At 37.9% G+C, this 25,823-nt stretch overlaps 1 protein-coding gene across 1 annotated transcript in view; it reads right to left on the reverse strand.

Annotated features, from left to right (window-relative positions):
* Positions 1-492: 492 nt before the first annotated feature.
* The window catches only part of LOC127621571 (mRNA-capping enzyme), a 195,351-nt gene continuing 170,020 nt past the window's right edge, over positions 493-25,823 (reverse strand). Inside the window, exons 15-16 of the mRNA XM_052095228.1 lie at positions 10,420-10,543; positions 493-2,258 (exon numbers count right to left, since the gene is read on the reverse strand). Coding sequence (XP_051951188.1) covers positions 2,107-2,258; positions 10,420-10,543 — 276 coding nt within the window. The 3' untranslated portion in view covers positions 493-2,106. The remainder of the gene's footprint in view (positions 2,259-10,419; positions 10,544-25,823) is intronic.

Raw genomic sequence — 25,823 nt, forward strand, 5'->3', positions numbered from 1 at the left:
CATCTATCTGTCTGTCTATCTATCTATCTGAGGGTCAATATCTATCTATCTATCTATTTGAGGGTCAATATCTATCTATCTATCTGAGGGTAAATATTTATCTATCTATATCTATCTATCTATCTGAGGGTAAATATCTATCTATCTATCTCTCTATCTGAGTGTCTATCTATCTATCTATCTATCTATCTATCTAGCAACTAAGTTAAACTTTTAACTACTTTAAACTACAAACTACTTTAAACTTTAAACTAATTTAAACTTTAAACTCATTTAAACTATAAACTACTTTAAACTTCAAACTAATTTAATCTTCAAACTACTTTAAAATTCAAACTAATTTAAACTTTAGACTAATTTAAACTTTAAACTAATTTAAAATTCAAACTAATTTAAACTTTAGACTAATTTAAACTTTAAACTAATTTAAACTTCAAACTACTTTAAACTTCAAACTACTTTAAACTTCAAACTTTCTGGTCCAAACTTTCACAAGCCAACTTAAAAGTTTGTCTCGACGAACTTTTTCTAGTTTCACATTTATTGCTTTACTTGTTTGAACCAATGACTCAAAGAAAGCTTAAAACACACCTGACATTTTTTCAAGAAACAAAACCTTAGAACAAGGGTTGGGACAACATTTTAAAAACATCCATGCAAAGTGACATACAAAACACGATCACCTAATAAATGCATGATCATAGGACAATAGCCTATGCATTAATAACTGTACAAACAGCGCAACTGAAATGCTAATTGATTCTAGGTTTCAAACTATTAATCATAACTAAGAGCTCCACATCTGGTGAAATTTTGAGAAAGTCGCTCACTAAATTTTGCAATGTCAGGTCTCACAAAATTTTCAGGAACAGTTCAGTGTAAAGTGAAAACATTTTTTACCCTCAAGTTTTTCCAAACCTGTATGCTGCTCTTTTTTCATGGAATATGAAAGATTTTTTTTTAAAAGAATATTCATGTAGCTCCTTCCCAATTCATAGCGACCACATCTGTCAAGCTCCATACATCATAAAAGTAGTCCATATGACTTGTGCAATGGATTTGTCTTTCTGAAGTCATCCGATCACTTTGTGTAAGTCACTATTTACTGAAAAACTTCACAAGGGTTTTTGCCATTGGAATGATGAAAGTGAGTTGTGGCTGCTCTGAAATGGATAATTTTGTGTGATGAACAGGACAAAATTGTTGGGCCTAAATCAAATAGTGACTACGGCACAGTTTTTTTTGGGACATTTGGTCATGAGACAAACAAGAATGAATGAGGTTTCATGTTATTGACATCTAACCTGTGCTGTTGTCTGCATATTTTATTTGAGAGTGAATAACTTTGACTATTCATCACACAGGGATTTCATATGGCTTCAAAAAACTTAGAATTTAGTGTTTCAACTCCTTTCGCTGTTGTTTTGTAGTATTTTTATTCTTGTTGTCAATAAAAAAACAGGAGTCAAGTTTACCAGAGTAAATAATGATATCACTTTTGGTGAACTATTCCATTAAGAGCTTTGGTGGAGGGGAAGATTTCCAGTAATAAACAGCTTAAATTTGAGTCTGTTCCTCACACAGTGCTATTGTATGACTTCAGAAGACTTATATACAGTGTATGTAACGCATGAGTCATATGAACTTTTTTTTATGGAGATTTTTGTCCTTTTTGAAGTTTGAGCTGCATGAAGATTCTTCAAAAAATCGGTTTTAAAAAAGAATAACATCATACGGCTTTGGAATAATGACAGAATTAAATTTTTTGGGTGAACAATTCCTTTAATCTAGCACACTTTAATGTTCTCTTCAATATAAAACAAATAATTGTAGAACAAACATCAGAGGACACTAACAAATACAGAACATAATAAAAAAAACAAAAATCAAACCATTCCATTAAATAGATTTTTTACACAAGAACTCATCGTAGAAACAAGCTCTCTGAACAATGTCATTAAATAGATTCACTCATCAACAGAAGCCTAGTGAGGCCAAAAAGCAAAACGTTCTCCAAAGGTCTCTTGCCGTGTGGACCGGCAGAAAATTTCAGGAATAAAAAAAACTATGTAACTGCTTAAGTTCTGCTCCAGCTGTGTTGTGTCATTATGGTATGGTGTGGTTAGGTCTCTTTGGTGCTGGTGGAGGCATGAGTTCAGATTCAGGTGGATGTTTGCGTGACTGCATCTGCGCGCATCTGTCTAAAAACTCAAAGAGAATTTCCTTGGTGACAGGATGTTGGATACTGTTGCACACAGCTGTTGGCGAAAAAAAGCAGATAAAAACAAAATAACCAACTATACTTTTGAACAACCTCACAAATTCTACCTATGCTTTCCTGCTGGAAATCCAACTTAAGCTAGTAACTGTTTTGGAACATGGTAACAGGTTTCAAGATGGTCCAAGCTGGTTATTGACATAGACATTACAATCTGTATGCCGTCACAGCCGGCTCCATTGCGCTGTCAATGTACGGTCACCACTTAATAAATAAATTAAATTAACTTAGTCGAACTCAGAAGTGGGTAGTAACTCATTATATTTACTCCGTTACATTTACTTGAGTAACATTTTGGGGAAAATGTAACTTTTAGTGTAGGTTTAAAAGTGGGTATTTTTACTCTCACTCAAGTAAATTTCGAATGAATTATTTTTACTTTTAGTTCTTTACAATGTGTGGCGTTACTGTCGTTACATTACAGGGTTTAATTTGAATTAATGTGTAATTTATTGAGAGATTATTGAATGGGAGTTTTACGAGAGCGGAAGTTTACAGCTGTGCACAATGAGACGCTCCCACTTGAGTGATGGACTGTCACTCAAGTCATCAGTGCAGCAGCATCAAACTCTTCAAAGTGAAACACTTTCTTCGCTCCACACAGTGAAAAAAATAATAGTTTCACCATGCAATGCCTTCTTTTAACACCAAGACAAACTGATATTTCAAGATTAATGTCACAGCTCCCACTTCAGGCAGCAAGCTGAGGTAAGTTTTGGCTCTAATTCTAACGCAGGCTTTTCTGTGTAATGAGATGGACATTTTCAGGGTGATTCTGTAACTGGGCTCTTATGACATCAGTTCTTAAGTGTACATTTTTAAATCAGTACAGCAATATATCAGTGTGCTTTGTCCCGCATATCACAAGCAGTATTTATGCATTTACTCCGTGCCCTCGCGGGGGTACTGGAAACTATTGCAGCTACTTCAGGCGGATTAACTGTGTAAATCCATGTAAACATCCAAGTTAAATGTAAATTACTGCCATTCACGTGATCGACAACTGGAGTGCAGACAGCATTTCTGCGCGTGCACTGCGAGATGTGCGCGCGTGTGATCATCGCGACGAGAGTGTCTGTGTCTGCAATCGTTCACTCATTCATTATTTCCTATATAGTGAATCGCTGTTAGTGCACTATATCTCAGCAGTAAGTGAACAAAATTAGTGAATTCGGACGAGAGTGTTGGAGCTCTTGGGGCTGGTGCAGAAACGTCAAATACGAAATTTTTAAATACTTAGGCCTTATTTGTTATTCTTATTTAATATATTAATACAATAAATCTTCATTCTGTTTGTCATTTTAATATAAAGAGTAAACACATTTGATCAAATAAAGAGTACATTTTAAAATGTATCTGTATGTTTTGGCTCTCTGTATGTTCTTATGCTATTTTAATCCAGTAATGATTTGTCAAAAAGTAATTTACTACATTCAGCATGAAATAAAATATTGCAGGAGCGAAGGAAGCAGTAAACTCCCAGCTCGTATGTCTTCCCCGTGGTGGATTGTGGGAAATTAACAGTCATCGAGTGTACTTGAAATGTACACTTGAAATTAGAGTGCATTGTGGTAAGAATGAGTGAACAAAAGTAGGGAACAAGTGGCTCACTCAGAATTCAGACACTCCTAAAAAATAGCAAAAACTTGAAATAGTGCACTATATAGTGGATGGGGCCGGTTTCAGACACAGCAATCAGGGTTGGCGCCCTACATAGGCTGCATGCTCTGCATTTAGAGAGCGGCGGTACTGTTGTACAGAACTTACGATCTAAATACTTACGACACTGAAAACTGTAACTACACTCAAATAAGAATCCACACAGGACTTTAAAAGGACTATGAAATAGCGAAAGAAGGCATTATATTTCAGCATTATATATAATGTCCTTGTGGGACATTTTCATGTTTTCACTCTAATAATTACTAGAACATTTTCCAAACCTCTCTTCTTATTGACAAATTCATCCAGATCTGACAAGAGCCCTTAAAGAGATAGTTCACCCAAAAATTACAACTCTCATTATTTACTCACCCTCATACAACCCAGATGTGTATGACTTTCTTTCTTCTGCTGAACTTAAATTAAGATTTTTAGAAGAATTTCTCAGCTCTGTAGGTCCATACAATGCAAGTGAAAGCGTGACAAGGCAACATTTTAAAGCTTAACAAACAAACAAACAAACAAAAGTCAGCATAAAAATAATCCATAAGACTCTAGTGGTTAAATCCGTATCTTCAGAAGTGATGTGATAGGTGTGGACGAGAAACAGAGAAACAGATCACTTTCACATTCTTCTTGTCTTTTTGGTGAATCACATTCTTCTCTGCATATCGCCCCTGCTGTCTAGCAAAAAAAGAAAAATATTGATCTGTTTCTCACCCACACCTATGATTCTGAAGACATGGATTTAACCACTGGAGTCTTATGGATTACTTTTATACTGCTTTTATGTGCTGTTTGGAGCATCAAAAATTTGGCCTACAGACCCAAAATAATCTTATAAAAATCTGAATTTGTGTTCTGCAGATGAAAGGAAGTCATACTTATCTGGGATGGCATGAGAGTAAATGATGAGAGAATTTTCATTTTTGGGTAAACTATCTCTTTAAAGTGATAGCTCAGCCATAATTTCATATTCTGTCATAATTTCTGTACCCTTGTGTTGTTCCAAACCAGTGTGAGGCCTTGTATTATGTGGAACACAAAAAATGTTAGACAGAGACTGACAATCTCTGTAAAATTCACTTTCTATATATATATATATATATATATATATATATATATATATATATATATATATATTTTTTTTTTTTAAAAAACATTCACTGAAAGTAAATAGTGATTCAGGTAAACATACTGTCTAATATTTCCTTATTGTGTTGGATGGAAGAAAGCTTGTGTTGCATAGAAGAAAGAAAGTCATAAAGGTTTGGAAAAACATGATGGTGAATAATGACAGAATTTCCATTAATAATAATCATAATTCTGTAGTACATGTTCAATGAGTATTATGTAGTGGAATATAGGGAGTTAACGTCTATTATGTCATTTGTGAAAGAAACAAGTTACTCACTACTTTTACATCTATTTGAGTAATTATGTTTTGAAGTAATTGTACTTGAGTACAGTTTTTGGCTTCTCTACTCACCTCTGGTCGAACTTAACAATAAACAACAACATGTTGAGCTGTTTCTTTAGCTTGACACAGCACTTCACCATGTGTGTCGTCTTAAGTATTACAACTCAGGCATTGAGTTAACCATCTTAAGCTGCTATGACCAGCTGGTTTGTTATCTGTCTAAGGTGGTCCTCTAACTTGGACCAGCTTGGACTAGGACAGCAACAAATTATTATTTTGATAATCCATTATTTATTTGGTTAATCAGATTAAAAAATATAAATGATTGTATACTATTGTGTACATTATGTCTTTGTGTACAAAAAGGTTTAAAATATAAATGTTACAACATAAATTGATTGAAAGAAATAGGAAAATGTAAACCTCACAACTATAAATGATAATAAAGAAAACCAAAACCACAATCTAAGTGCTGACTGCTAAGAGGTAAATGTTGTTATGTCTTTATTCTTTAAATATAAGGGTCTTACTGTTACTGTTCTTAAAAATGATGTCTTGATATAATGATGACATTATATATAGGATTTTAACTATGGTTATATTAAAACCTAAAAAAGGGTAGCAAACAGCACAGTTTAATCAAAATAACAACAGTTTACACAGCGCCCTCACAACATTGGGGCGTTCAAGCGAAAACTTGTTTTGTTTATCTAAAATCAGGTCCTCCACAGTGATAGCGACAACAGAACACAACACAGCTGCACATAAAACAGAGAACTTAACGTATTCAACATTTCTGAAGAGTTTGTAGTCAAAGAATTTATGCATTTCTATTACTGGCCTTATGTTTTTTGAAAGTTTCTGGTCAGTGCCAATTCACAGTAGACTGACCCGTGCAACGCCGAAAATAGAAAGCAAGCGATAGACAGAATGAACCGTCACTGCTGGTTAGGACAAAAACTCCGATTACCACAGAAATTTTACCTTTTATCGCATGCCGTTTGCTGTTGCCTGTATCCTCCTCTATGTTTCTGTTTGATTTTTGAATACTCAAAAAAAAGGCTGGGGAAAGAAATGCATTAATTCTTTGACAACAACTCTTCAGACATGTTTAGTAAGTTCTGCTCTCTGTTTTATGCACAGCTTTGTTGTGATCGCTGAGGTTTTCACTTGATCGCTCCAATGTCGCGAGGTGGCTACGTGAACTGTTGCTCTCGTGACCTATCATGAGCACAAGAGATCAATGGTCAGTGAACATTTTCATTAAATAATTAGATTTGGTTTGTTTCTCACCAAACTTATCATATGCTTTCATAACAATCATAAGTCTCATGGACTTCTGAATTATACTTTTGCATTCTTTTAAAACTTGAAGAGGTAGTCACCATAAACTGTAATTTTATGAAATCACTGGGCACAATTATTTTTTCCTCATAATTTCTCCCTTTGTGTTAGGAAAAAGAAAATAAGTCAGATAGGATTATAACAACACAGTGATGAGTAAACAATGACTGATTTTTCATTTTTGGGTGAGCTAATCCTTTAACAATGTGTTCCCGAGCTCTGGACAACTTGGGTTTGGCTTATTTGACTAATCGATAATGCAATTAGTTGTCAAATATTTTACAGTGCATCCGGAAAGTATTCACAGCGCTTCACTTTTTCCACATTTTGTTATGTTACAGCCTTATTCCAAAACGGATTAAAATCATTATTTTCCTCAAATTCCATAAAAAATACCCCATAGTGACAACGTGAAAGAAGTTTGTTTGAAATCTTTGCAAATGTATTAAAAAAATAAATAAATAAATGTAAAAAAAAAAAATCACATGTATATAAGTATTCACAGCCTTTGCCATGACACTCAAAATTGAGCTCAGGTGCATCCTGTTTCCACTGATCATCCTTGATCCTTGTTTCTACAACTTAATTGGAGTCCACCTGTGGTAAATTCAGTTGATTGGACAAGAATTGGAAAGGCACACACCTGTCTATATAAAGTCCCACAGTTAACAGTGCATGTCAGAGCACAAACCAAGCCATGAAGTCCAAGGAATTGTCTGTAGACCTCCGAGACAGGATTGTATCAAGGCACAGATCTGGGGAAGGGTACAGAAAAATTTCTGCAGCATTGAAGGTCCCAATGAGCACAGTGGCCTCCATCATCCGTAAATGGAAGTTTGAAACCACCAGGACTCTTCCTAGAGCTGGCCGCCCGGCCAAACTGAGTGATGGAGAAGGGCCTTAGTCAGGGAGGTGACCAAGAACCCGATGGTCACTCTGACAGAGCTCCAGCGTTTCTCTGTGGAGAGAGGAGAACCTTCCAGGAGAACAACCATCTCTGCAGCATTCCACCAATCAGGCCTGTATGGTAGAATGGCCAGACGAAAGCCACTCCTCATTAAAAGGCACATGACAGCCCACCTGGAGTTTGCCAAAAGGCACCTGAAGGACTCTCAGACCATGAGAAACAAAAAACTCTGGTCTGATGAAACAAAGATTGAACTATTTGGCCTGAATGGCAAGCATCATGTCTGGAGGAAACCAGGCACTGCTCATCACCTGGCCTATACCATCCCTACAGTGAAGCACGGTGGTGGCAGCATCAAGCTGTGGGGATGTTTTTCAGCGGCAGGACTGGGTGACTAGTCAGGATCAAGGGAAAGATGAATGCAGCAATGTACAGAGACATCCTTGATGAAAACCTGCTCAGAGCGCTCTGGACCTCAGACTGGGGTGAAGGTTCATCTTCCAACAGGACAACGACCCTAAGCACACAGCCAAGATAACAAAGGAGTGGCTAAGGGACAACTCTGTGAATGTCCTTGTGTGGCCCAGCCAGAGCCCAGACTTGAACCCGATTTAACATTTCTGGAGAGATCTGAAAATGGCTGTGCACCGATGCTCCCCATACAATCTGACGGAGCTTGAGAGGTCCTGCAAAGAAGAATGGGAGAAACTGCCCAAAAATAGGTGTGCCAAGGTGTGTAGTATCATACACAAAAAGACTTGAGGCTGTAACTGGTGCTTCAACAAAGCAAAGGCTGTGAATACTTATGTACATGTGATTTTTTTCATTTTTTATTTTTAATAAATTTGCAAAGATTTCAAACAAACTTCTTTCACGTTGTCATTATGGGGTTTTGTTTGTAAAATTTTGAGGAAAATTAATAAAATACATTTTGGAATAAGGCTGTAACAACAAAATGTGGAAAAAGTGAAGCGCTGTGAATACTTTCCGGATGCACTGTATATAGCCATTATTACCAAGTTTATTGATTAGTTGTTGCAGCACTAGCTTGGACCAGCTAATGACCAGCTTGTACCAGACTCTATGCAAGTACACGAAAGCAAAAACTTCTAGAAGCAACATTGCTTCATACGTTGTTGCGTTCTGAAATGTGTCGTAAATCATAACACGACAAAAGTATGTGTTAGATACTCAGCGTTGCCATAAGGGGCACTATTTCAGACATTAGTATAAACGATTTAATTCTATGATCAGTTTTCTCTGTCAGCTCAACTACTATCATGGCATTTTAAAAGAATCTTGCTAAGAAAGTAAAGTTTAGTTAAATTAATACTAGTTTATTTAAGTATTACCAGGGATTGATCATCACAAAACAGATGTTTTTGAAACATTGACAGATAATTCCAAATGCTGTTAATTATTTTGACAGATAAAAAAGAAACAAGAAAAACATTTTAACCTAATGCATCAGTTTGACTACATTCTCTTTGTCATTTGCATCTTGCGTTTGTGTTGGGATTTTAAGTGGCGGTTCTCTGAGTTCATGACTGCATGCATCTATGATTATATAAGGGTGTTACTGGATGATAATAAAGTATGAAAAAAGAACAAAGAGAAATCACGACGATAGTTGCACATCAAAATACCAATTACACAAGCATTTAATCTGAGCGAAAACATGATCTTAAGAGCTGAATTCTCAGTTATTTTAGTGGAGTAAATGTATAAACTGAGCTATAAATGTGTGTGCTTCTCATGTCAGTTTATGTTGATATCAGGCACACTGACAAAGTTCTGTGAACTTGTGCATGTATTTATGTGATTTATAAAATGTTACGATTAGACCATCTTAAAAATCCTATTTTAGTGCAGTGGTTGATTGAAAGATAGGGCTTTCACCCCAGAACCCCTTAGTTTTAGCACATTTACTTGGGTAGTTGAAAATGTATTATATATCCACTGTCAAACCATTAAAGGAATAGTTCACCCAAAATTCTCTTATCATTTACTCACCCTCATGCCATCCCAGATGTGTATGACTTTCGTTCTTCTGCAAAACACAAACAAATATTTCTGAAGAATATCTCTCCTCTGTAGGTACATACAATGCAAGTGAAAGGTGACAAGAAGTTTAAATCTCCAGAAATCACATAAAGCCAGAATAAAACTAATCCATAACAGTCAAGTGGTTAAATCCATATCTTCTGAAGTGATATGATAAGTGTGGGTGAGAAACAGATAAAAATGTAAGTCCTTTTTTTCTATATATATCAACCTTTGACCAGACCCGACTAGTAGTTGGCAATATGCATGAAGTATGCAGTCACAAAAAACAAAAGAAGAAGAATGTGGAAGTGAAAGTGTAGACTTAAATATTGACCTGTTTCTTTCCCACACATATCATATCACTTCTGAAGATATGGATTTAACCACTGGAGTCTTATGGATTACTTTTCAGTGACTTTGTGATTTTTGGGGATTCAAAGTTCTGGTCACCATTAACTTGCATTGAAAAGATCTACAGAGCTGAGATATTCTCTAAAAATCTTTGTATGTGTTCAACAGAAGAAAGTAATACACATATGTATTGATGGCATGAGAGTGAGTAAATTAAGAGAATTTTTGGGTGAACTATCCCTTTAAAATGGATGGCACGTCCCTAAATGTAGCCCTAGTATTTTTGAAATAAAAACAAGTATGAAGGATAACAATAAGACTATAATGGAAATTTTATAAACTCAGTCTGTCAGAGTGATGGATAAAGATATTTTCTAACAAAGGTTCTAAGTATAATGTGTGAATTCTTACCCATGGCTGTGTCATATGCATTGGGAAAGCTCTTGTCAATTCTCTGTCGCATAAACACCCAGGTGTTATTGACGAATGTGCACTCTATGATTTTATTGTCATACTGTTTCAGATCCTTCGTAACCTGGAAAGAAAAAGAACAACTGTGCATCAGCATTGAATGAATTCAAAGCAAAAATGACAAAGTTGCATCATTTAAGCCAAAAGGCATTCTTGTAAACATATACAAACCACTTTGTTGAAGTTTTCCTTTTTTGGTTTTATTATTGTTTTGGCCGTTTTGCCATTTTAACCATTGCAAAAGTAGAACGAATGCATTACATTAGTGATGAAACAATATATCGACCAGGCAGATTAATGGTGCAATTTGAGATTATCTGCATAGGCCGATAATTGTCCAAGATTAACAGAAGTGTTAGTTTCCCCTTTTGAACATATATATATATATATATATATATAAGATGAGGAGGAGTGACTACGCACGTCCGGCCCCCAATCGGGCTAATCAGCCGAGGAGAGGAATAAGTGCAGCAGAATGCGGCAGTTTGAGAGAGAGCGAGCCAAATGCAGCTGCAGTGTGTGCGTTTGTGTCTTTTTGTTTAAGTTCCTATTAAAATATTACTTTGATTGTTCAGCTGGTTCTCACCGCCTCCTTTCCCATTTTTTAACCTTGTTACTATATATATATATATATATATACATACATACACACACACACACACACACTAGGGCTGAAGTGATTAGTCGACGTTATTGACTAAAGAATTGTCGACAAACATTTTCGTTGTCAAATAGTCGATTGACCTAATTTAATGTAACATGAGATCACTTTAAACTCTAATGATGATATCAGCACTGCAGCTTGCACCTGACTTGGGAGGGGAAGACTTACACAGCTCACAGTCCAGATTGCACTCTAAAAGCTTCAGGTGATGTACATCGCAAAGTATGAGGGAATTATAATGCAAAAATATAAAGTAAATACAGAATATAAAGTAAATACAGAAGCACTTTCACTGTGGAATAAGTTGAGCTGGAGCTGCCACTCCGCTGAAGCAAAACTTGTGGGTCAAGCGTCTTTAAATGGAAACACCCCGGCTATACATCTTTAAAGGAGACCTATTATGCCCCTTTTCTACAAGATGTAACATAAGTCTCAGGTGTTCCAAGAATGTGTCTGCGAAGTTTCAGCTCAAAATACCCCACAGATAACATATTATACCATGTTGTAAATGCCTCTATTTGTCTGGAATCAAAAACATGCTGTTTTCGTGTGTGTCTCTTTAAACGCAAATAAGCTGCTGCTCATCACCCCGACATAGCTCTGGTCTCCGTGAATACATAGACAATTGTAACTTTAGTTGCATTAGCCATGGAATCAGATAACAAGCACATCTGGAAAGGCGATTTGCAAACATTCACAAAATATAAAGTGCAATACTTACATCTTTAGGCTATAAAGCTGGAACTCGAACAGTTGGTACTGATCCATGCTTGAGAATACATTTTTTTTTAAATCCTGCTTTATATTGACAATCTTTCACAAAGCAGTCTGGTGTAAAATGATTTGCAAAAACACACACATTTTTTTATGTAAAATGATTTGCAAAAACATACATACATTTTTTTATGTTTTGGGGCGTCTTCAGTGGCTCTGATGCTGGGAGTACATGAAGACTCTAATGTTCACTTTTACAGCCAAGTTTAAATGACTTGGTCACATGTGTCCCAGAGCCGAAAAGATGGCGCCGGTGTTTATGGCAGGCCGTCACTCTTTGAGAGTTTTATGTTTGGTTATATTGTGGCTTTTTAATAGCCTCTTAAATCATGGCATTTTTTATTCAAGTGTTGTCTTTAGTCAAAGTGCATTACCTGTGTTAAGTTTATGATCGGCAAACTTTGCTGAATATTGGCCTTCTGAGAGATGAACAAACAGTCCAGTCTTTGTTGGCTCCCTATGGAATTCCCCCGCAACTGTTGGCGTCTGTACCACCGTATCTCCGTCGGGGACAATGTTTGCCGCCGGGAAAGAAACGACGAAAGCGCAGAGGGAAGAGAAGTGGTTTCACGGTTAAGCTCAAACTTGTCCTTGGAAGAAACCAGAGGAGATGTGTTCATCGTGATCTGGTTGTTGACGGAATAGATTGTTCTCGTTTGTGAGATGGCGCTCCCTGGAACCACTATACAACTGGATTGTCCCGATTCTCCCTACTTCTTCTGGAGTGCTTCAACGGTGTTGTTCTCCGCGTTTATGACTTGGCGGGGTGAGATTGTGTAATATTAAACCTCTACGTCGGAAAACGCAACCAGATGAGGAGAACATAAAACTGAAAATCGGCTTGATCAATGCGAGGTCAGTGATGAATAAGACATTTATTTTAAATGACTTTCTTATTGCGCATGGCCTAGATTTTATGTTTATCACGGAGACATGGATTGCAAGCGGGGACATGAGTCCTTTCTCTGAACTAATACCACGGGACTGTAAGTTTTTCAACACCCCTCGTTCATCGGGTCGAGGAGGAGGACTGGTCTCTATATTCAAAGAGAAATTTAATTGCAGATTAATAGCAACGGAAGAATGCGGATCATTTGAACGACAACTGCTGATACTGGACATTGGTAATCCAGTTGCCATTGCTATTATTTATAGGCCTCCAAAAGCACAGAAATATTTTATTAATGAATTTGGGGACTTCCTTGGAGGTTTGTTTTCAAAATTTGATAGATTACTTATTTTAGGTGATTTTAATATACATGTCTGCTGCCCAGAAAATGTGATGACAAAGGACTTTTTAAACTTGATTGATTCTTTTGATCTAACCCAAATAGTTAATGGTCCGACTCATAGGTACGGCCATACTTTAGATCTGGTATTAACACATGGTCTCTCTACTGAAGGCTTAGAATTAAATGAACATGCTATTTCGGACCACAAACCAATTTTGTTTAATATTCCTATCGCATGCTGTTTTGTCAATCCTGTGGAATCTCTGCAATGTTTTTGCAGGTTTTCATCAAACACTGGTACAGAATTCATTGCTAAGTTCAATGAGGTTTGCAAGGTGTCTGATTCTGGTTTTCAGGATATGGGTGTCGATGAACACCTGTATTGGCTGCATTCTACCTGTAAAGATGTGTTAGATGCAGTGGCTCCTCAAAATATTAAACAGCATAAAATTAGGTCCGATCCGTGGTTAAACGATGAAATAAGAGGCCTTAGACAAAATTGTAGGCAAGCAGAGAGAAAATGGAAGAAAAATAAGTTACAAATTTACTATGATATCTTTAAAGAAGTGTTAAAAATTTTTCAGAGGACTGTAAAATTAGCCAAATCAAAATATTTTGTTGAGATAATAGAAAAAAATGGTAACAATCCGAGGACATTATTTAATATTATAAATACAGTTTTAAACTCTCCCATATTAAATCTCAATCCGACCCCATTGATATGTGAGAATTTTCTTAGTTCATTTAAAACAAAGATTGAGAATCTTAGAGGAATTATCCCACAAATGAACAATGACGTTTTAAACCTTTTCACACAGACTACAGTTTTTAATCAATTTGAACTCATTACTTTTCAGCGGCTACGGGAAATTGTAAGTAACCTGAAACCTACCGGGTCAGCTATAGACATGGTTCCTCCTTGGTTCCTGAAAGAAAATATTGAGGCTGTTGGACCTAGTTTTATTCAGATTGTGAATAAAAGTTTAGATACAGGTATTTTTCCTAACATGCTAAAACAGGCTTTTGTGCAACCAGTGCTAAAAAAAACAAATTTAGATCCAACTGACTCGAATCATTTTAGACCGGTCTCGCATCTCTCATTTATGTCAAAAATTTTAGAAAAAGTGGTGCTCAATCAATTACAGGTTTATTTAGAACAGAATAAGATTGGTGAAGTTTACCAGTCTGGTTTTAAGAGGCTTCCTTCTACAGAGACTGCCCTTGTAAAAGTGTTCAATGATTTATTGATGACAGTGGATACTGGTGATTCAGCAGTGTTAGTTTTATTAGATTTAACCGCAGCCTTTGATACACTAGATCACGCTGTGTTGCTGTCGCGGCTAGAGGAATATGTAGGGATTCAGGGGAAGGCCCTAAATTGGTTTAGGTCATACCTGACTGAAAGAAGCATGGCAGTGAAATTCGGCCAGTATACATCAAGTTCTACACCACTGATATGCGGTGTGCCACAAGGCTCTATCCTGGCCCCAACACTTTTTTCACTCTACATGCTGCCGTTGGGAGATATTTTTAGGAGGTATGACATTGCATTTCATTGCTATGCAGACGACTTGCAAATATACTTACCATTAAGAAACGGAAGTAGCCTGGAGCCTCTACTGTCCTGCCTGTCTGAACTTAAATCATGGTTGGCCTCTAACTTTCTATATCTTAATGAAAATAAGACTGAGATTGTAGTATGCGGGTCAAGAAGAACAAGGAGCTCAGCGGAGTTAAATTTCGGCCCACTCTCAATACATGTTAAAGAACGTGTTAAAAACTTGGGTGTTTACATCGATAGCTCTCTGAAGCTAAATGTACAGATAAATCATGTGGTGAAGACAAGTTTCTTTCACTTAAGAAACTTGGCTAAGATGAAATCATGTTTGACGTATAAGAGCCTTGAAATTGCTATCCATGCGCTTATATCGTCAAGACTTGATTATTGTAACTCTTTATATAAGGGTATTAGTCAAGCTTCTATTCTACGGCTGCAAAAGGTCCAAAATGCGGCAGCGAGATTATTATTGAATATTAAAAAACGAGAACATATCACTCCATCTTTGATTGCTCTACATTGGCTTCCTGTACAATATAGAATTGATTTTAAACTTCTTTTATTGGTGTATAAATCACTCCATGACCTTACACTGACTTATTTATCAGCTCTGTTAATAGAGTATCAATCAGGAAGAACCTTGAGATCATCAACTCAAAAGTTGCTGAAAATTCCACGGACTAAGTTAAGCCAGAAAGGGGATCGGATTTTTGCAGTAGTAGCGCCAAGACTTTGGAATAGTTTGCCATCATATGTTAGGGATGCTGACTCTGTACATGTTTTTAAAGTACAACTTAAGACATATCTGTTTGCCATGGCTTATTCGTCTTAAATGTTTATATTTTTATCTTTATTCTATTACTATTGTAGTATGTTTCTCTTTCTATTTTTCAGTGAGAATGTAAAGCACATTGGTCAACTTGTGTTGTTTTAATAGTGCTATACAAATAAAGGTGACATTGACATTGACATTGACATTGACAGCCAACAACAGAACACTTATGACGCTTACGAAGCTGAGACATTAATCTTTTCACTGTATCTGCTCCAGCGTGGAAAGAAATTGCAGACTGTGTGTAGAACACTCAGGGGAGGATCTATGATAATAGGGTGAAATCACCAGTTGTGGGCGAGGCCAGAAATGAAAACCAATCATTTTGACACAACATTTTTGATTAACAGAAATATAAGAAAGAGGAGTCGATGGACTTTTATCATTGCAAGGTGGTTATGAACACCATATAAAAGTGAATTTAGCATAAAAGGTCCCCTTTAATGCAGTTACAGTGCATCCGGAAAGTATTCACAGCACTTCACTTTTTCCACATTTTATCATGTTACAGCCTTATTACAAAATTGATTAAATTCATTATTTTCCTCATAATTCTACAAACAATACCCCATAATGACAACATGAAAGTAGTTTGTTTGAAATCTTTGCAAATTTATTAAAAATACAAAACGAAAGAAAAACACACAAAAAAAACATGTACAGGTGAAACTCGAAAAATTTGAATATCTTGCAAAAGTTCATTAATTTCAGTAATTCAACTTAAAAGGTGTAACTAATATATTATATAGACTCATTACAAGCAAAGTAAGATATTTCAAGCCTTTATTTGACATAATTTTTATGATTATGGCTTACAGCTTATGAAAACCCCAAATTCAGAATCTCAGAAAATTAGAATATTACATGAAATCAATAAAAAAAAAGGATTTTAAATACAGAAATTTCGGCCCTCTGAAAAGTATAATCATGCATATGTACTCAGTACTTGGTTTGGTCCCCTTTTGCATTAATTACTGCCTCAATGCGGCGTGGCATGGATGCTATCAGCCTGTGGCACTGCTGAGGTGTTATGGAAGACCAAGATGCTTCAATAGTGGCCTTCAGCTCTTCTGCATTGTTTGGTCTCATGTCTCTCATCTTTCTCTTATAATGCCCCATAGATTCTCTATGGGGTTCAGGTCAGGCGAGTTTGCTGGCCAATCAAGCACAGTAATACCATGGTCATTGAACCAGGTTTTGGTATTTTTGGCAGTGTGGGCAGGTGCCAAGTCCTGCTGGAAAATGAAGTCAGCATCTCCATAAAGCTTGTCTGCTGAAGAAAGCATGAAGTGCTCTAAAATGTCCCGGTAGATGGCTGCGTTGACTCTGGACTTAATAAAGCACAGTGGACCAACACCAGCCGATGACATGGCTCCCCAAACCAACACAGACTGTGGAAACTTCACACTGGACTTCAAGCATCTGGATTGTGTGCCTCTCCATTCTTCCTCCAGACTCTGGGACCTTGGTTTCCAAATGAGATGCAAAATTTGCTCTCATCAGAAAAGAGGACTTTGGACCACTGAGCAACAGACCAGTTCTTTTTTCTTTAGCCCAGGTAAGACGCTTGACATTTGAAGCCCATGTCCAGGACCCGCCTGTGTGTGGTGGCTCTTGATGCAGTAACTCCAGCCTCAGTCCACTCCTTGTGAAGCTCCCCACACATTTGAATGGCCTTTTCCTGACAATCCTCTCCAGGCTACGGTCATCCCTGCTGCTTGTGCACCTTTTTCTTCCACTCTTTTCCCTTCCACTTAACTTTCTATTAATGTGCTTTGATACAGCACTTTGAGAACATCCAACTTCTTTTGCAATTACCTTTTGAGGCTTTCCCTCCTTGTGGAGGGTGTCAATGATGGTTTTCTGCACAACTGTCAGGTCAGCAGTCTTCCCCATGATTGTGAATTCAACTGAACCAGACTGAGAGACCATTTAAAGGCTCAGGAACCCTTTGCAGGTGTTTTGGATTAATTAGCTGATTAGAGTGTGACACTTTGAGCCTACAATACTGAACCTTTTCACAATATTCTAATTTTCTGAGATTCTGAATTTGGGGTTTTCATAAGCTGTAAGCAATAATCATCAAAATTATATCAAATAAAGGCTTGAAATATCTTACTTTGCTTGTAATGAGTCTATATAATATATTAGTTTCACCTTTTAAGTTGAATTACTGAAATTAATGAACTTTTGCACGATATTCTAATTTTTCGAGTTTCACCTGTACATAAGTATTCACAGCATTTGACATGACACTCAAAATTGAGCGTCCTGTTGCCACAGATCATCCTTGAGAAGTTCCTACAACTTGACTGAAGTCCACCTGTGGTAAATTCAGTTGATTGGACATGATTTGGAAAGGCTCACACCTGTCTATATAAGGTCCCAATGTTAACAGTGCATGTCAGAACACAAACCAAGCCATGAAGTCCAAGGAATTGTCTGTAGACCTCTGAGACAGGATTGTATCAAGGCACAGATCTGTGGAAGGGTACAGAAACATTTCTGCAGCGTTGAAGGTCCCAATGAGCACAGTGGCCTCCATCATCCGTAAATGGAAGTTTGGAACTACCAGGACTATAATAATAATAATAATAATAATACATTTTATTTAAAGCGCCTTATCAGGACACCCAAGGACACTGTACAAAACAGATAAAAACCATTAAAACAGTAAACAATAAAATTGGCAAAACAACATTGAGGTGATATGGATCAGGCGGAATATGATTGTCTAAACAAGTGAGTTTTGAGTTTGGATTTGAAAAGATTAAATGAGTTGATGGTACGAAGATCTGGAGGGAGGGAATTCCAAAGATGGGGAGCAGAGCGACTAAACGCCCTTTTCCCCATTGTGACAAGACGAGCAGGGGAACAGAAAGATGGCAGGTGTGAGATGACCGGAGTGAACGAGTAGGGATGTTTAAATGGAGAAGATCTGAGATATATAGAGGAGCCATGTTATGAACTGCTTTGTAAGTAATGAGAAGTATTTTAAAGATGATCCTCTGTTTGACAGGAAGCCAGTGAAGTTGTTGCAAGACGGGAGTGATATGATGAAAAATAGGGGTCTGAGTAATCAGGCGTGCAGCAGAGTTCTGTAGGAGCTGCAGCTTCTGGAGCGACTTATTAGGGAGGCCAAACAGGAGTGAGTTGCAGTAATCTAACCGAGATGTGATAAGACTGTGAACCAGGATGGCGGTGGTTTTTGGAGTAAGAGAGGGACGGAGGCGGAAATGTTACGCAGGTGGAAATAGGCTGACCGGGTGATGCTGTTAATGTGAGAGTGGAAGGATAAAGTGCTGTCAAGGACGACACCCAGACTCTTAACCTGAGGGGAGGGAAGGATAGTTGAGTTATCAATGGTAATGGAAACTTTATTAGCTTTAGAGAGGGTATGAGGTGTGCCCACCAGGAGGACTTCGGTTTTTGAACTGTTCAGTTTGAGAAAGTTGGATGAAAACCAAGAGTGAATTTCTTGGAGACAGAGGGTAAGAGAGGTTGGCGGGAGTAAAGAAGATGGTTTAGTAGAGAGGTAGAGCTGGGTGTCGTCCACGTAGCAATGAAATTTAATGTTATGTTTACGGAGGATGTGACCAAGAGGGAGGATGTATATGATAAAAGGAGAGGCCCCAATACAGAGCCTTGGGGCACTCCGGCGGAGACGGGAAGGTAACGGATTTCTGGGTTTTTAGTTGTATGAACTGTGTGCGATCAGAGATGTATGAAGTAAACCAGGCTATGGGAGTGTGGGTGATACCAATAGATGATAATCGACTGAGAAGGGTGGGATGAGAAATGGTATCAAAAGCTGCTGTGAGGTCCAGAAGAATGAGAATTGAAAGTAACCCAGAATCAGAAGCCATAAGAAGGTCATCTGAAATTTTGATGAGTGCGGTTTCAGTGCTGTGAAGGGGACGGAAGCCAGATTGAAACTGCTCAGTAGATGCTATTCGACATGAGGTGAGTATGAAGTTGAAAAGCAACTGTTTTTTCCAGGATTTTGGATATGAAGGGTAAATTAGATATGGGACGGAGATTGCTAAAATTAGTGGGGTCCAGACCAGGTTTTTTCAGAATGGGTGTGACCGAGGCAATTTTGAGTGAAGGGGGACTGAACCAGAGCTTAGGGAGGAGTGAATAATCTCAGTGATGAGAGGGGCAAGTGAAGAGCAGCAGGATTTAACCAGGCTGGTGGGAAGTGGGTCGAGCTGACATGTGGAGGGTTTAGATTTATGAATAATGTCCGAAATGGCTTGAACAGAGGGAAGGTCGAAACTTGAAAAAGTAGTAGTTGGGAATGGATAAGGGGTGTTAAAGTTGCCTCCAGAAGCAGCAGCTCCAGATGAGGTCAGGTCTTTATGGATGTCTGTAATTTTGGAAACAAAAAAGGACATAAGTTTATTGCAAAAGTCTTGAGATTGCATATGGTAAGGAAGAGAATCAGGAGGTTTTGTAATGGAGGTGAGGAGGGAGAACAGAGTTTTAGAATTATGATGATTAGAGTGGATTAAGTGTGAGTAATAAGCAGATTTAGCTGAAGAGAGAGAATCCTTATACAAATTGACATGTTCCATGTACATATTTTTATGAATGGTGAGTCCAGTTCTGTTAGCAAGACGCTCCAGCTGACGGCCCTGGGATTTCAGAAGGCGTAGGGCGGGAGTGAACCAGGGTGCTGAACGGTTGAAGGAGACTGATCTGAATCTCATAGGAGCATGAGTGTCCAAGAGAGTGTGAAGGTGTTTGTTATAGTGGGAAACTAATTCATCAGGTGAACAGCAGGCAGGTACACTTGGAAAATTATTGATATCAGATGCAAAGGTGACAGTGTTAATGTCCTTGATATTCCTGAAAGAAATGGTGCGAGGAAGAGTCAGTTTAGATAGCGGAAGGGTGATCTTAAAAGTAATAAGCATATGGTCGGAAAAGGCAACAGAGTGAGTTTTACAGGCAGAGGGATGACACCGAACAACAGACTAAATCCAGTATATGCCCCACACAATGAGTTGGAGAGTCGATATATAAATGCAGACCGAGGCTTTCCAGGCAAGATGAAAATTCTCTGGAGAGCGGAGAACTGATATTATCCATATGAATATTAAAATCACCCAGGATGATTAAGTTATGAGATAGAGTTGAAAGATGAGTGAAAAGCTGAGAAAAGTCATTTAGAAAAGCTTTGTTATATTTTGGGGGACGGTAAACAGTGACCACAACTGTGGGCGAGGGTCCGGGCAACAGTGAGGCAGAGTACTCAAACGATGAAAATAGAGGAGAAACAGGAATCGGCAAAACTTTCCAGGTCTCGCGATGAAACAATGCGAGACCTCCGCCACGCCCAGAAGCACGGGGCTGGCAATTGTAAACAAACCCGGCGGGGCAGACGCGTTAAGGGAATAAAATCATTAGTCAGCTGCCAGGTCTCAGTCAAACATAAAAAGTCAAGATTATAGTCCATAATGACATCTCTGATTAGTGGACCCTTGTTGTTGAGAGAGCGAGTGTTCAAGAGACCAAAGTTCACGGTGGCAGAGCTACTTTTATAGGCAGAGTTAGCCACTTTAGGGAGACTAGCCAGACTACTGTGATTAGCACCTCGGCTGGGGTTGCGAGAACGACGGCGTGTGGAAAACCAAGTTGGAATGAAAGAATAAGAATTCTTGTAAAAGCGCTTACCGCGCGGTCCACGATGAATATATCTCCGGTTCGGCTGGAAAAAGATGTCCGATGGAATGGAGCAACCAGATGGGGGCTGGAGGACATCAACATGGCGTCGGAGCTTCAAAAGCTCAGTAACAGAGTACTGGAACAGAGCGTCAACTTGCAGGTGGGCAAGAGACACCAGAAGCCAGCCAAGCACGAGCCAGAAAACCGACCGGCGAATCCACGTCATCCTCAGGTAAGCAGATCCTCAGGTAAGCAGCAGCGGTGAAGATGTTAGGACGCAGTCGGGATCACAGAAGAGTGTTAATCCAACAGTTACTGGTCATAAGTAGCAACCAATGTTGTACAGGCGATATAATGATTCAATTTGATCAGATTGAAGCACTATCTGTCTGAAAATTCGCTGGTATTGTCAAAATGTATGCCAAAGTTCTGCCGGTGAGTAGCGGCGACAGTCACGCCAGCGTTCACTCACATGCTATGGACTCTACCTAGAGCTTGCTGCCCGGCCAAACAGAGCAATCGGGGGAGAAGGGCTTTAGTCGGAGAGGTAACCAAGAACCCGATGGTCACTCTGACAGAGCTCCAGCATTCTCTGTGGAGAAAGGAGGACCTTCCAGATGAACTCTGCAGCACTCCACCAATCACATCTGTATGGTAGAGTGGCCAGACGGAAGCCACTTCTCAGTAAAAGGCACATGACAGCCTGCCTGGAGTTTGCCAAAAGGCACCTGAAGGACTCTCAGACCATGAGAAACAAAATTTTCTGGTCTGATGAAACAAAGATTAAACTCTTTGGCCTGAATGGCAAGCGTCATGTCTGCAGGAAACCAGGCACTGCTATTCACCTGGCCAAACCATCCCTACAGTGAAGCATGGTGGTGGCAGCATCATGCTGTGGGGATGTTTTTCAGTGGCAGGAACTGGGAGACTAATCAGGATCGAGGGAAAGATGAATACAGAAATGTACAGAGACATCCTTGATGAAAACCTGCTCCAGAGCGCTCTGGACCTCAGACTGGGGCGAAGGTTCATCTTCCAACAGGACAACGATCCTAAGCACACAGCCAAGATAACAAAGGAGTGGCTAAGGGACAACTCCGTGAATGTCCTTGAGTGGCCCAGCCAGAGCCCAGACTTGAACCCGATTGAACATCTCTGGAGAGATCTGAAAATGACTGTGCACCGACACTCCCATCCAACCTGAAGGAGCTTGAGAGGTCCTGAAAAAGAAGAATGGGAAAAACTGCCTAAAAATAGGTGTGCCAAGTTGTGTAGCATAATACACAAAAAGACTTGAGGCTGTAATTGGTGCCAAAGGGGCTTCAACAAAGTATTGAGCAAAGGCTGTGATACTGAAAAGACTTCGTTTTTTTATTTTTAATAAATTTGCAAAGATTTCAAACGAACTACTTTCACATGGTCATTATGGTGTATTGTTTGTAGAATTTTGAGGAAAATAGTGAATTTAATACATTTTGGAATAAGGCTGTAACATAAAAAAATTTGGAAAAAGTGAAGCGCTGTGAATACTTTCCTGATGCACTGTATATTTAATGTGTTATAGCTTTAATAAAGTTCAAATAAGATGGAAGCAGATCATGTAAATAACTAAACTCTGAAGGATAACTAAAACAACTTCTATGCAGTCAGCGCCTCTTCTAAATTGAAACTGCATCTGGCTGATACACACACTGTCACAGGGACGCTCGACCCTAGAGCACGCATGCTTGCCGCAGCTAGATTATAACGTATTGGCTCGCAACTTATTGAATCATAATATATGTCACTGTGCATTTCTTATCATGAAGAATTTTCTGCATGTTGCCAATTTTGGCAACATGCAGCTTTATCAATACGAGAGAATTTGTTTGTGAGTTAAAGATGGATTGAAGTGAACAGAAAGGTGAGAGAGGCAGCCTTCGTCCCATTATACACTGCAACAAAATGTGTTTTTGCAATATTTTCCAATATGTAAAACTCTTTAAAAACAAAGTAAAAAATTTTAGCAGCTATACTGCAGAAGAAATTTTTTTATCTGAGAATGTATACACATGCACTCATATATATATATATATATATATATATATATATATATATATATATATATTTTTTATCGAATTAATTACATGGTGTCCCGCTTAATTAATCGCGATTAATCGCATATACAAATATTTGCTGAGAAAGCCCCTCATATAACAATAATTCAATATATAATGATGAAATAATTATCTTTGAATATTAAAAATGTATTACACACACATACATACATACATACATACTGTATATAAAATACAAAAATATTCAGATAATTAAAGTGCGTTACATTCCTGTAGCAGAAGAGTTCATCATTGATAAAACAATACAAAAGTGGCTTTAGAATACAATGTATTGTTTACTACCATATTATTGATCATAATTCAATCATTGGCATACAGTTCACAGCAATTCATTACACTAGTGAATTTGTCAATCAGTTGGAGATTTATTATGAGGGCTTGTTTAATTATATTCATTATATAGTGCAATGGTTTTCAATGCTTTGGAGTTGTTGGAGGAACAAAGGGAATTTAAATAATATATTTAAAAAAATTCTCAAAAATACTACAGCGTGGGCACATTCCCAAAAAATATGAGGGGCAGATTTATCTACAGCATTACAGAAGGAGCAAAGTGCATCTATTTCAGGGAGCATGTTTCTTAAATAAAGATTGACTGGGTAAAAACGGTGTAACAGTTTAAAAGGACACCTCCTTAACCAGTAATTAAATATTTGTGAGGTAAAGACCATACGATAGGGTGACCACCTGGCTATTGCTCTGTTGCAGGTCAGCAGACCTGATTTTGCGGGACAATGCGGGACACGAGGGAGAGATAACTTACTATTATTGTACTAGGTGAATAAATATTGATTTTATATTAGATGTATTTTTGCAGTGATGTTAAATGTTAATGACGGCGCTGTGAATGTCACTCAGTTTGGCATAAGGTCTACGATACAAACTAATTTTAACAGCTCAGACCTACTCAATGTAAATATAATGAAGTGAAAATAATAATCTAATCGTTTAAAAGCACATTTCCAAATAAGCACATCAATTCCATTATTAAAGACTAGAAAGATTAAATGCGATCTTATCAGATTTAGTGCATATTGAATTACATTTTTTTGTCTGATCTGGCTGCTTCGAGTAGGGCCTTCTCATTCATTATGACTAAAACTCCTGGCAGGTGTAGGTGTTCACTTTCACCAGGAGTTCTCTTTTGATGAGGTCCACAGACGCTCAGTTCCTTGTCTCTGTCTACGCAGCGGTCATCAGTGAAAACACCCTCTCCACGAACGCGTTGGTGACAGCTCAAAGCCAAAGATATCAGAGCTGTCATGTTTGGGGCACTGAACTGCTTCAGCAGAGCTGTCCGTGAAACTTCGGTGGCATACCCTGCACTTTTTTAGGGTCACCTGTAACTGGTTTTAACCATGTATATATTTTCTCAAATTCTTTATTATACGAACAAAGACACTTTTTCTTCTTGGGAGCTCCGGATAGACCCATTTTTCTGTTGCATTTTTTTTTTCCGTTGTTTTCCCATTCTGGCAAGAAAAAAAGGCTGCGCTGCGCAAGTTCAGTGTTTTCTTATTAACATTTTTTTAATAGTGATTTTGTAATTAAAGGATGATGAAATAAAATTATACTGAAATAATAATAAAGATAAAAAATTATACAGACAAAATTGAAGCGCAGGACACTGCTTATGACTTGTGGGACATGGGACAAAGCTTCCAATTTCGGGACCATACGACCTGCGTCAGACATGCTTGTGTCGCGTCTCGGGTGTGTTGCATCATAAAAATAAAATGTTTAGGTCACTGTGTCAAGTTAAATATAGTTTAATACTCAATCTTTAAACACACATTGAGATTCCTTAGTTCGCATTTGAACCCTTATTAACGCATATCGGTGTTGTTTTCTTCACTGTATAAACTGTTAATTTCACTCACTGCCCTCTGGAGTATACAGGTGGTACTGCGATTAAATGCGTTAATTATTTTAACGCGTTATTTTTTGTATAATTAATCATGCGTTATTAACGCGTTAACTCGACAGCCCTAATATATATATATATATATATATATATATATATATATATATATATATATATATATATATATATATATATATATATCACACAAGCATTTGTGCATGGAACTACTTTCTTACACGACGGATCAGAATCTGCCATTGCTGGTTCAAAACAAATGATGTGTCCAAACCTCTGTTAGTAATTCAAAAATGTCACTTTAGAAATAGTATCATGGCTTGTGCTGTTTCTAACAAGTTATTGGATAAACAAGGATAGACGGCTGGATGTGTGTGTGTGTGTGTGTGTGTTTGTGAGACATGTGCGATCACCTGTTGCCACACCCAATCAGAGATGCTGTCAGCATTTTCAGTGGAAAATATATGTCCATGCGGGGGTATTCCTCTCTATTTCGCTGTAGCCGGTATGCAAGAGTCATTCACTATAGAAACAGCGATGTCCTCCGCCATTTTAAACAGTGTGTATCCAATGTGGAATCAAAACTACTGAAGTTTTGGCAGACATTTACAAAGACCA

Source organism: Xyrauchen texanus, chromosome 28, assembly GCF_025860055.1.
Source record: "Xyrauchen texanus isolate HMW12.3.18 chromosome 28, RBS_HiC_50CHRs, whole genome shotgun sequence".
Lineage (NCBI taxonomy): Eukaryota > Metazoa > Chordata > Actinopteri > Cypriniformes > Catostomidae > Xyrauchen > Xyrauchen texanus.